At 45.7% G+C, this 13,492-nt stretch overlaps 1 protein-coding gene across 5 annotated transcripts in view; it reads right to left on the minus strand.

Annotated features, from left to right (window-relative positions):
* Positions 1 to 12,132: 12,132 nt before the first annotated feature.
* LOC142796382 (MAM and LDL-receptor class A domain-containing protein 2-like) overlaps positions 12,133 to 13,492 on the minus strand; it is a 154,586-nt gene continuing 153,226 nt past the window's right edge. For all 5 annotated transcript variants that reach the window (XM_075886850.1, XM_075886846.1, XM_075886849.1 and 2 more), the window contains one exon: positions 12,133 to 12,314. Coding sequence is in view for 3 of the 5 variants with exons in the window: in XM_075886846.1 (XP_075742961.1) it covers positions 12,301 to 12,314 (14 nt within the window). In the remaining 2 variants the exon portion in view is untranslated. The remainder of the gene's footprint in view (positions 12,315 to 13,492) is intronic.

Below are 13,492 nucleotides of genomic sequence, written 5' to 3' on the forward strand. Positions count from 1 at the left end.
TTCACATTGAATTATCAAAGTCAGCTAAAAATAGCTTACTCCTATCTCGACAACTCACGGAATAAGCCCAAAAATCGCTCGTAGTAAGCCCATGTACCAGCCATTGGCTGATTTGAACATGGCGCGCTTAGTTGTTACAGAGGTCACCGCGAGAGGCCGTCACTTGTACATGCGTGCGTGTGCGATCACACTGAGAAAGCCGCGTATTTGAAGAAAAAATAAAGGAAAAAGGCTCAAGGTCGCCATATGCGAGTGATGTTTTTTGTTTGGCCCTCCCATCTCTACTTGCTTAGCTTCCAGTGCTTTTCTAGTGAAATAACTCCATGGTTACTCAAAAAATATGTTTCAGGGTCTCTCTAAGCAAGACAAACAAAAGTGAAAACAGAAGGGTTCTTTTTTTTGTTTTGTTGATACGTGGTGCCTGCAGACCGTAAAAACGTTCCACCTCGCCGTCATGGACACTAGTGGCGTCAGGCGGTATTGCCAAGTTTCAATGCTTGTATCAAGCGGACGGTAGGGTGACCACAGCTGTAGCTAGTCGGTAGAGCATGGGGCACGTTATTCATTGGTCACTGGTTTGGTTCTCACAGCGGCAATTGATCTTCTAATCCTCTTTCCTTTCTTCACAATGACAATGCAACAACTCCTAAAAAAAGTCTCTTGTACTTCATTCGGCCTCATTCTTTGCTTGTTTCGATACCTCTAGATCCATAATTTCATGATGAGGAATCAGCGGGAAATACCACAGGACACACACAAAAAAAACGCACACATAGCTGCGCTTCTTTTCTGAGTGTCCCATGTTTTTTCGCGCTGATGACTAATCATGTATGTACAAGTACAACTAATAAACCCCACTCTCTGCACAGTGACTTCGCTTCTGCGCACAAGCGAGCCAATCGGATGCATAGTGCCGTCCACATATTGGGTGAATATGCGAGGGCGTGGCCGCGCTCCAGGGAGCGCCACAGCAGCCAGCACAACCACGCATTGAGGCAAACTTGCGCAGGTGTGGCAGTGCGTGCAGGCACAGCTTCCCGTCGTCTGCTACAATGCTTGCGCTCTTGGGCGTGCCGAGCTTGCACTCCGTGAAACGAACTTTGTTTACAGCGTCACATATTTTCTACAGCCAATACACCGATTAGTTTTAATGTCGCAACTTCGAGATTGCTTGATTACGAACGCAAGTGAAGTGCACGTCATAATGAGATTATTTCAGAAAACACACTTTGGTATCTTTAAAAAGTAAATAGTAAAGCATTACTTTCGAGTAAGAAGTGGTCACACATACTTTGTTTCTTGAAAATAATTAAGAAAGTGACGTCAGTTCACACATTTCCCTGCCGGTAATAAAGATCTTATTCAGTATGGGAATTACACGTGCATTATCAAAAGGAGCGTGTTGAGGGGCATACTTTGGTCATAGTTTTGCGGTATTGAACCCAAGCGTGTGACCGCGCAAAGGCTATATTCCAATGTTGGGCATGGTTATTGAATCCAGTGTATCCAAGGCTTACGTGAGATATGATGGCCAAGAAAACGGAAATGCTCATCAGACCTACTACAAGTTTGTCGAATAGAAAAGGAGATCTGACAGAGGACAATGGAATAGAATGAAAAAACTTTATTTCAGTCCTGCAGGACGCGCCGCTTAGCGCGTAGCGGGCGTCTCCCACGTAGGGACCGACAGGGAGTACCTGGCGGCCGCTTCGTGGGCCTGCTGGACGGCCCATTGCTGGTCGGCGAGAAGTGAGCTCCTGAGGGACCTCTCCCACTTGCTTGAGGTAGAGTCGGGAGGAGTTGTTCGACACTCCAAGAGCATGTGTGCGAGTGTCGCTGTGTGTCCACATGATGGGCATGTGTCGCTGGGGTATGCATGAGGATAACAAACGTGAAGCGTGGCAAGGTTTGGGTACGTGTGTATCTGTAATAGGCGTAGGGTTAATGCCTACCGTCTGTTAAGTTTCGGATGTGGGGGTGGAAAAATGCGGCGTTCCAGGTAAGATTCACACGCTTGTTCCAGAAAGCTGTCCGTCTCGCGTGGCCTAACCCGCTAGTGATTGCAGGCGATTTTAACGCCGCGCATAGCGCCTAGGGCTACACGTACGACACACCGGATTTTCCATGCCCTTCTCATGAACCAAAGCATCAAAGTAGCGGACATGCACAACTGGCACAACTTCGAGGAAAAGTAGCTGAACACCATTATGCGGAAAAGCTTCAAAATTGCGCTCGGTATTCCCATTACTGCTAGCACAGAGCGCCTTTGTCGATTTGGCGCGCCCAATACGAAGTCATGGAAGCATGGCAATCAGCCTAGCTGGTTTGATTATCTGGCTGTTTGGTAGGGAGAAGGATCTTAGCCATTGTGGACCTAAGTTTGGTGTTGGCAGAGAAGAGAAGCCATCGAAGTACCGAGAATCAAAGAGAAAATATTCTTGTTTCACCGGTCTCTCGAAATATTCATCCACAGCACAATGACGGAAGGCGTAAAGCAAGAGTGATCGCGATTCTTAAGAAGATGAAGGATGATCCCTCACTGGTCTGCTTCGTAAATGAGGCACAATGTAGACCATGATCTCAATATGATGTGGTCACCATAGATAACAGATCAAATAATCTCGTCGATATCATTTCTGAGAGCATCTTTTCTAAAGCGAAGCAGGTTGCTATATCTCTGGCCTTCTTGGATGGCAAGAGGACGCGCATCTACTCAGATACTAATGCGGCAGTCAGGACGTTTGCCTCAGGCTTCATAGTGAAAAAAAGCACATGGTGCTCTTAAGAACAGGACCATAACTATAAGCACACGATCACTGGGTTCTCGGCACACTTAGGTCAATATTTGGAATCACTCATCCACCTTATCGGCATCGCCCACTCCCAAGCACACGTACTAATTCTCCTCACGGATGGATAATAAGCCTTGTCACATTCACTTGGGGTGAAAGGAAAAATGAGAAGAAAAATGACCGTACAGTTTCATTTCAACTGCGAAACTTCAACTGTGAAAGAGCAATCTTCTCAACCGCACTAGGCTATCTGGACAAGCGCCCCGTGACAGAGAACAAAAATGTGGGGCCCTGGACTACCCGGTCTGCATCACGACCTGCTCTAGGGCATTGGTGCAGTTCTTGCGAGCAATCAGACTTAAAGACAGACTGTGATTGTTTGCGGATGATGTTGCTTCCTATAGGGTTCGGATAGTGCTCCAGTCACTGCATTTTTTCTCTACTGTCACCAACTCTTCTCCTTCATTATTTTGCACACACTTTTTTCTTCCCGAACACAGTGTGGCAAACTGGAGTCTTCTTCTTGTTAACCTCCCTGTCTTTCCTTCATCTTTCTTTTTTTTCTCCCATATTCAGAAGTTTTGTGTCGCTTTAGCTGAAACTGCAGCGAGTTACACGTTCCGAGAAGCATTTTTTTTTTTTCAACTGGGTGCACAGTTCAGCACGATTGGGTCACTTGGCAACAATTTACGCATGTGATGTTTAACGCACACGCTTCGAGAAAGTAAAGCGAACGTCGGGAAAATTTACAGTGCTAAAACACCGAGGCTGTCAACCCCACACACAACGATAGCGATAGCAGCGTTTTTATGCTCTCTCGTGAACGGCTGTGGCACTGGCTACGGCCACTGGCTCCATATGAAACAAAGATGGTAGTTTCGTAAACATAGGAAGCATTGAATGACTCTGGGTTCACGTAACAGATGTCATGAAGCTGTAGTATGAAAACCACGAGCCTAGTTACCCACTTGAACAACTTTCAAAACGGTAATATCAGCAGTTTTGTGATGCCCTGGCATGCACGATATTCGAGAAAGTGAATGCCTGCAAAGGCGATCTCAACAAACATATAAAATATTCACCCGCCAACTCAAGCTGACGATTACGTCGGTGTGTTCTTCAGAACGAGAAATGCTCTTCCACTGCAAAGCGCAACTCTTGAACACTGGCCCTCACACGCTATTCTACACTCCACTGCGCCTCACCGTCACGCCACCTTGGTATGTTTCACAATGATTCCTTGACGTCGTCCGCCCTCACCTTCGTGGCTAACTGCACGCCCTCGCCTTTCGCAGCACACGCCACTCTGCCCTTGCTACTGAGGTTCACCTCACCCCATTACAAGGTCACGTGATCAGTGCTGACAACACCTTGGATATCAAGTGCTAGACTAACCCCCGTACTTCAGAACGTCCTTTCACTCAACGCTTCACCTCGACTTGAAAAAGTAGATGGGAGCGCCATCTCTGGGCAGAGCAAGGCACTGCATGTTAGCGATAATCTGCAGCAATTCTCGAGAAGCAAAGCGTCATTTGCAGTCCAGCAGCGGCGCAGTGCTTAACGTTCTCAAGTTAAGGATAAAATTTGAGTGGAGGAGCCTTTATGAACAGCTTCGTTGGTAAATTAGCTTCCCAGTTCCACCTCAAGGGCGAAGTGATGAATGTGATAGCTTCAAAATCGAAGGTCATATGCTGAAAGACAAGCAGTTAGACATGTATGGCACGCTGCTCAAACACAAAGAAGCGCCCACGGTAAGTTCAATAAGGAACGTATGAAAGCACACCACTCAATTGCGCTTGCATAGTGTACTTTCTTGTATTTTACATATTATTTGAGCTGAACATGATCAGGTAGGTTGATTGTGAAAATTATTGCATGTCTGTTGTATTGCCGCACTAATGCTTCCTGGATGTTTCTTGTAAGATTTTTTTTCTCGGTCACTAGTGGGTATAGCAGGATTACTGGTTTCAATAAAATTTAAGTAGCAAGCATGACCAAGTCTAGCTAACATTTCCTCTATTGTTTCTCTCCCCAAGTTGTTGGTCAGTCTCTTCTGTGTCTTTATCTCTGTGGCGTCGCCGTATGCTGTAAGTAAGGATGATTTAACTTGCGACTTTGGTCACATTAATTGAATATAGCATCGCAGTATATACTTTGCTTTCTCTGGTTCATTTACCTAAAAACATATTGTCATAAGGCAAGGCACAACGTGCAGGGTGATCTGCGGCCCGAGTAATGTCCGGTCGTATGTATTTTACCAAGGACTTGGTTCTATTTACATGTAGCTGTTCGCATGTATGTTTCCGTTAGCGCTATATCGTGCGTCACTTTCTTGGTCTATTCCAGGAAACATTTTCATTCAAAACAGCTTGTCACGTGCCCACGAAGGCCTTTCATACCCCAGCAATCACTAATTCAGCAATATCAATTCGATGTTACATTCGTGCACGCTTCTTATCACTGAGCAAACATATTGGGTCAACCCACATTCTATATATTTCCGCAGACAGCTGTCACAGAAGTGATAGTTTTCATATCTCAGAATGCCATAAATTATATGAAAGCAACAACAGCACTCAATATATATTGTAGTGCACTGTGGTGGTTCGGCGTGCTCCATAAAACCCCGTAAAATTATAAGGTACATGATCATCGCAGCGTCCACTTGACAACAAGCAATTAGTTGCTTTTCACGTTTTTGCGAAAGCTAAAACATGTGGTCAGAAATATGTACAATGTAATTACCACCACATGGCTTTTTCTGGCTCATACTTTTTTTTTCGATTCTTCTAGCAGTATCAGAGGGCCAAAGAATATAGCCTAAATTAGTATAGCAGTGTGATGTGGTTGGGCGCGTTTAAACAGTGCGCCCCTCCATCAGCCAGAAGAAGATGAAGATAACGCTCGGTTGCGGCACGTGGGGGCGTGAACATTTTGGTCCAATGAGGTCTCTCCACGGAGATTTAGGAGAGCCACGGGAGAAGAACAGCGAAGCCAGGCAGACGTGGCTGAGTCGGGATCGAGTGAAGAAGGTGGCCAGGGTGCGGGAGTGGCGGCCAGCAGAGCTCCTGCATCAAGGTCCCAGCGGGCTCCCACCTGGACACAGAGCTTCTTCTCGTCACCTGACGTGGGCCAGGCTTGTTCTGGTCTTCTGGCGTTGGCCAAGAAACGCCTCCGGCTTCGTGTGCGAGCTGCGGCTGCCGAACGCCGGAAGGTCACTGACTTCAACCAGCCTGACGCTTCCTTCCGTGCAAGTCAGCCTCTTGAGCGTCTCAAGCTAATCGCCAGTCTTTCCCCTGTTGCACGAGTGCGTGTTCACCATTACTCAGTCGCATCGGTTGCAAGCCCCGCATCACCACTGTCATCGTTTACGTGAGTGCGTCCATGCCTTCCTTGGTAGCACAGCCTTCGCTGCAAGCACCGCGTCCCGCTATGTTGTGACAAGGCTTATTTCACACTGAACATTTATGTCCATGCACTGCTCACGTCTTTAGCCGTTTGTTCTTCTCGCTAACCTCTTTCTAGTTATGTATGCTGTGTTCTTTGTCTGCTATTTGTTTTTAGGGGTTTCTAAATATATTGAGTGTTGGGAATTAGGGTGGAAGCAAATGGTCTCGTCAGCTCTTTTCCCGATGATGGTTATGTCATCGGTGGTTTTTGCTTTACACGAACCTACACGAGAGCTTGCCCATTAAACAGCCTCGTGACAATTGGCGTCCACGGCAGGACGAGACCATTTTTACCACTTACCTCTCCAGACTAGAACACGACCATGAGTAGGGCAGACCTAGAGGAGTTAGCAAGACGCATGGGTCTAAAAGGCGATGAAATGGAGGCTTGGTGTGAGGAACGCGAGAGGCGCATTCGCAAAGAGAGGGAGGCGGAGATTGAGTTTGAAAGGAACAGTTGGAACGGGAGACGCAAGCCAAGAAGGAGCAGCTTGGGTTCGAGACGCGCGAGAAAGAAAAACAGCTCGAACTGGAGACACGCACGAAGAAGGAGCAGCTTGAATTACAGAACCAAAACCTGCAACTGCGTCTTAGACTTGCCGAAGTGAGCACACTAAAAGATAGAGACTGGCGAGAGGAATATTTGTGTCTGAGTTCCAAACAGCAGATAAATTATTTGTTCTCAAATGCAAGCACTTTTATGCGTAATTCTGTCTCTCTTTTCGACGGCAGTCTTCAGAACGCTTGTGATGAAACCTTAGGTGCAGATTTCTTAATAGTGGATGGCAGAGTCGAAGGGAAGAGCGAGGGCGAGACCAGTAAAGGTTTGGTGACCATGATCAACATGGCTTCGCAGGAAGTGTCAGAGAAGGAACAGTCAAGTTTATTGTATAGTCGAATGGCTACGCGAATCGGTGCAACGGAATGCACATTAATAGAAGAGGTATGGAGTCCTCTAGACAACCCTGACGAAAGGGCGGTTGATGTTCACGAAGAGTGCACATCCGAAAACCAAGTAACAGTCTCTAGACGAGATGCCGATTCTTCCAGTGCACGAAGTAAGACGAGTGACATAGCAAGAAGCGTATGCCTTGTAGACAACTCTGAGGCGGTAGCCGTAGAGTCATCCTGCGTAACACTTCCAGATGTAAGCAGTGGCACAGGCAAGATTGAGGAACATAGTTATCTCGCCTCAGCATGGCGTAATGATTACGTCATGTCAAAGTAAATATTGTAGCGTTCCGTTCAAAGAGCAGGAAACGACGACGAAATCATTGAGTTTGCAAAACTAAAAGAAGTTATATGAAGGAGCATGTGACTTGTTTGCAAGCCAAATAAAAAAAACTCGGAGGGGTCTGTAGCAGCGTCTGTCTGCATGGCGCCAGCTGTAGTGACAGATGCCGCTGGCAGGGCTGATGTCCATGTGGATAAAATTCTGAGGCAGAAGTACAGGCAGATCTCTGATCGGAAATGTGCAAGGTTTTCGTTTTGCATTCATATGAAAGAAACAATCATTCTATTCGTCTGGTGTGGGATGCTATAATCTGAGAGTCGAGTTTAAATAACCGGTCGCTACCTCTAGATTTAGACCATATGGACAAGGACACGCATAGTTTGTATATATTCTGGATTTAAAATACTAACTTCACAAGAGTTGTGATCTTCTTAGTTTTGGGCAGGATGTTGTAGCTTGGCTGTGAATTATCTAGTGGGCTTTAGTAGATTTTGTGTGACTGCGCAAAATGAGTGGATTGATTGTAAGATTGTAGTGAACATTGGGCACGATGTGTGTTGTGTGTGGTGAAACGCACACCAATCTGCACTTTTTTCATGGCGAAAAAACTTTTTGAAAGGGGGGCTTTTGTGATGGGGTTGGGCGCGTTTAAACAGTGCGCCACTCCATCAGCCAGAAGAAGATGAAGATAACGCTCGGTTGCGGCACGTGGGGGCGTGAACATTTTGGTCCAATGAGGTCTCTCCACGGAGATTTAGGAGAGCCACGGGAGAACAGCGAAGCCAGGCAGACGTGGCTGAGTCGGGATCGAGTGAAGAAGGTGGCCAGGGTGCGGGAGTGGCGGCCAGCAGAGCTCCTGCATCAAGGTCCCAGCGGGCTCCCACCTGGACACAGAGCTTCTTCTCGTCACCTGACGTGGGCCAGGCTTGTTCTGGTCTTCTGGCGTTGGCCAAGAAACGCCTCCGGCTTCGTGTGCGAGCTGCGGCTGCCGAACGCCGGAAGGTCACTGACTTCAACCAGCCTGACGCTTCCTTCCGTGCAAGTCAGCCTCTTGAGCGTCTCAAGCTAATCGCCAGTCTTTCCCCTGTTGCACGAGTGCGTGTTCACCATTACTCAGTCGCATCGGTTGCAAGCCCCGCATCACCACTGTCATCGTTTACGTGAGTGCGTCCATGCCTTCCTTGGTAGCACAGCCTTCGCTGCAAGCACCGCGTCCCGCTATGTTGTGACAAGGCTTATTTCACACTGAACATTTATGTCCATGCACTGCTCACGTCTTTAGCCGTTTGTTCTTCTCGCTAACCTCTTTCTAGTTATGTATGCTGTGTTCTTTGTCTGCTATTTGTTTTTAGGGGTTTCTAAATATATTGAGTGTTGGGAATTAGGGTGGAAGCAAATGGTCTCGTCAGCTCTTTTCCCGATGATGGTTATGTCATCGGTGGTTTTTGCTTTACACGAACCTACACGAGAGCTTGCCCATTAAACAGCCTCGTGACAAGCAGTTTCTATTAACGGGATAAAACTGTAACTGAGCTTCAAGATGTTTGGCAAAAAGAATCCAAGGCCGTTTGAAGCAACAATGATGACGTTTTCACATCTGCATAAACGTTCATTAGTAGCACAAAATTTTTGCAACCATCGCGATTGTATAGGAAAGACAGGCTCAAGTTTGCGCAGCGTCCTCGACTGCCCTAGCAGGAAGAGGGCAAAGCTCCGGTCGCTCGGACCAGCCCCGCTCGCTTGGTATTCCCATTGCGCGCACGGAAAATGTGTTCTGTAGGGGCTTTCAACTCGCAATTTTCACGCTAAGGGCTCCGCTTTTTTGTCATCCTGGAAAGCAGGCATCCACTCCTGGTGCATTGTGAGCTGGTACAAAAGTTTAAAAATGACAAAGACCTGAAAACTACCCGTCAAATTCCACCGTTTCGAATGCAAGCAGTGCGAGGCAAAGCGGTCAAGAGGGCAATTTTGCAGTTCACGGATACTTCCACGGCCTTGTCAATTTGAAAAATTCTTCCTCGTATGCAGGATAATACCAACTTTTAACTGAAAGAAACGTGATGACCAGACTCGTATGAAAAGAAAGTACGCAGCAAATAGGCAACCGCAGCACATTATGAGATAGCGTACTGGCTTTCCGAGATAGTCATTTGTAAATGAGACATCGGGGGAGCCTATTCGCCTAACGCACCACGGTTGAAATACCGTACCATGTGGCCTACAAGTGTTTTACGCTGCGTGTTCACGCTGGGGGTTTATATGTAGAGATTTTTCTAACAAGACACACTGATTTGTTAGCAGGTTGAGGCTGTGCGATGGTGCAATCGAAGTCGTGAGTTGAGTTCCTGCATACGCCAGCTGCATTTCTACAGGAGCAAAGTGTACTAACACAAGTTTGCTCAAATATAAGCGTTAGAATCACAGATAAGACGTGTTAGTTTAGCATATTTGAAGAGTAAGGTGAAATACCGCTCAGTGCTAACAGAAGTGGCACTCAGTGTATGCGCAACTTCTGTCCGTTGTCATCGTCAAAAAAACATTGTCAAAAAAAAAACGAGGTGGCGCGTATTAACATGGAGTCTCGCACGACAGCGTGCATTCTGAAGATATCATGGTTTTGGCACGTAAAATAGCTTATTCTTGCTTGCGGCTGAGCCACGGACAATATACAGCTGCCGCTATGAAAAAGAGCTGAAAAAGGAAAAGGACCATTATGGCAATAAATATTTCAATGGTTTCGAAAGATCAAACGCGGTTATCAGGAGGCAAACCTCAACGTAACCTTGAAACATGTTCAGTCCTAGTGGGTATCGTGTAATATGACGAATGCCAAGTGAGCTGTGAGAACCAAAGCGACATTTAAATCAGTGATCACGCTACGTGATCAGGCGGGGATACTATCAGAGTTGTATGATGGGCCGAAGGAAACGTGCAAGGTCGATATGGGCATCAAATGCTTTTTTGTGCGCATCATTGTGCTTCAAAGGGAGCTGTAAAAAACTCCCATGTGGCATTGTTGAACTTGCGATACGACGTTCTTATCAGATTAAAACCTCGTCAAAAGTTAAACTCTTAGGAAACTGAGCACTGCACATTGCAATGGTGCCAGCGACTCAACATTGTAGACGTAAATATATGCTCTTCACCCTGACCACCTAAAAAAATTAACTTTTAGTTTTTGAATATTATTTTTTTTTAATTTAAATTCTTTGATAGACTGTGCATCGATAAACTTGGCATCCAAGCAATCTAAATTTGAGCGCTATATACAAATGCACGCGAAAGCGTGGTAATGGTTTGCCAACAGATCCGAGAAGACGTGACTGCCGCAGAGAATGCACGTTTTACCGGTAGCATACATAGAGAGTTCCTGCCGTCCCCTCACTTTTAATGTCACGAATGCGGATGTTCACCATCTACATGCACATAGCACACGCTCAAACACGAGGTTGTCGAATAATCACTCTCAGTTCCGGTGAGATAAACACTGCGAAAATGTTTGTCTCTACTTTGGATATCATTGCAGCTTCGCAGCAAATCACAGACTCACAGGTGAGGCCGCACATGCAGGGCGACCACACGACAATGTGTGCACAGCACAATAACCTGCTGAAAGAGCGCAGCCAGAAGGCGGGAGCGAGGTGGTGGCGAGTGACTGTAAAGACAACCAATCACGCAACTGCTTTTTTACATTGCCGGAAGGGTATCGTATCTTTTGCCGTTTTCCTGTGGTCCTGTATACATAGGCCAAACATGTAGATGCATTAACGTTAGGCAGTTAGAACACAGACGTTCTTTGCATGGGAATAGATACTTACATGTATGCCAACATTTGACGCACTACCACTGCGCACTCATCTTTCATGGAGCAAAAGTTCTATCGACACACAGAGATCAAACCACACGAGATATAATTGAAGAATACATAAAAAAGGGGGGAACAATGCATTAGTGCACCTTTTATAGCCCAACATGATAGCGAAGTTAGGTTTTAAAATTGCCCTATATCTTCACCTTTGTGCAGTTTGGTAGTACACGTGGGATGTGTGAAGGCTATTTCATTCTTTTCAGTTTGTCTACTTTTCAGCAAATGTCAGCTTATATGCCTTTTCTTGCCTTGGTGTGATCACATGGGTGTGAAGATTGGAGTGTGCTTTTTTCGCTCGTGTATTTTTTTTCAACAAAATGTTCACTTGCGAGTCAGCGCTGTGGTTTGTCCTTCGTTCACTTGTGTCTGTGTAGTCGTGCGCTGTGTTAAAATGTCTTTGAATACAAGGTCCGACTTCGGGCTGTCCAGAGGGCCCATGACGTGCCAGCGCGGCTCGCCCTGCCTGCCCCCACATGGGTGGGGCTTGTAGCCGAATCTCCCACTTCAAGGAAAATGGCCCCTCTAGACTTTATTGATGTTCTTTGACTGACTGATTGACTGACTGACTGACTGTCGTAACATTAGTTCCAATCCTACACTTTTTAGATTTTTTTTTTGTTTTCCAAGCTCTAAAGTGTTTTGACATTTGATTAGGCCAGCACATTTGTTTTCCCCTTTTGCCCGTTCTTTTCGGTTGCGATGATTTGCATTCATAATGACGTTGCACCAACATTCTAGACCCTAGAGTTCATACGAGATATGGCATCCTACAAAGTGCACAGTAGCCAATTGGCAAGTTTTGCCGTCTTTTTCATTTTACTTTCGACATGAAGGGACTGGCTAAAGAATTTAAAAAATGGCAACAAACAGGAAATCTTCCCTCTACGCCTTTGCACAACAGTGTATGATTCTTGAATGTCTTGATACCGCCGGATATTTGCGAAGCCATCTGGTATGTCAGTCGAAGAGGTCTATATTGAAGGAAGAGACAAGATAGAGATCAATTTAGGCAACAGCAGCGTGAGTACACAGCTATTTATGTGGCAATGAACACTCAATGTTCTCTATAAGACGAAGTGATTACGCTTGATAAGGACTAAAAATTTTACACAAATCTTCTTAGACTATACCTTCATCATCAATATATATATATATATATATATATATATATATATATATATATATATATATATATATGTATGGAGCTGACAAGTGTGCTATTTGCTCGATGCCTTCACCAGTGCACTTAAAGTGCAGATGGTCTGAGGTCGCAACATTGTTAATAACACCATTTAGGACATCGTTTTAGACAGTTACGTTATTTAGCTTTTAAATGGGAAGCATTTCTTAGCGAACTTCGGTGACTTTGAGTGTATCTATCTATCTATCTATCTATCTGTCTATCTGTCTATCTGTCTATCTATCTATCTATCTATCTATCTGTCTGTCTGTCTGTCTGTCTATCTATCTATCTATCCATCTGTCCATCTATCTATCTATCTATCTATCTATCTATCTATCTATCTATCTATCTATCTATCTGCTTACAACTTTCAGCTCTCCTGGCCGTTTCGATAATTGTATCGATACCAAACTTGGTATGGCGTAACATGACTCTATGAAGAACGTACTTGATTAGCCATAACATGAAATTCATGACATGTATGTCATGAATGTCATAATTTACATTTCATGGCCCTGCAGCTCTTGCGGTGGTTTCCTTGACATAGCATGTTGCAAAACTGGTATCGTATGGCATGATTGCATGGCGAACACAAGCGACAGATCATAAGATGAAAACCATGACATGCGTGTCATATAAGAAAACATGACTACATTCCAGGCTCATGATGCGCTCGCGGCCGTTTCACTAGCGTCGCATATACCAAATTTTGTATTACAGTACGTGAATGGATGACGAAGGTATGTGACTGGTGAAAACATGATAATCATGAGATGCGTGTCATGTGACAGCATGACTACATGCACAGTCAATGCGCCAATACATTTCGACGTGGCACAGTGCGCGTGCTCGCCGGCGTTCATTTCGTTGCGCCAAGCCAGCGTTGCCACACCAGGCACCGGTACTGTCATATACTCGCAGCCGCGCGCCGCGCTGCGTAGCTTTGACCCATGTGCGCTGCAGTGC

Source organism: Rhipicephalus microplus, chromosome 2 (assembly GCF_043290135.1).
Source record: "Rhipicephalus microplus isolate Deutch F79 chromosome 2, USDA_Rmic, whole genome shotgun sequence".
Classification (NCBI taxonomy): Eukaryota; Metazoa; Arthropoda; class Arachnida; order Ixodida; family Ixodidae; genus Rhipicephalus; species Rhipicephalus microplus.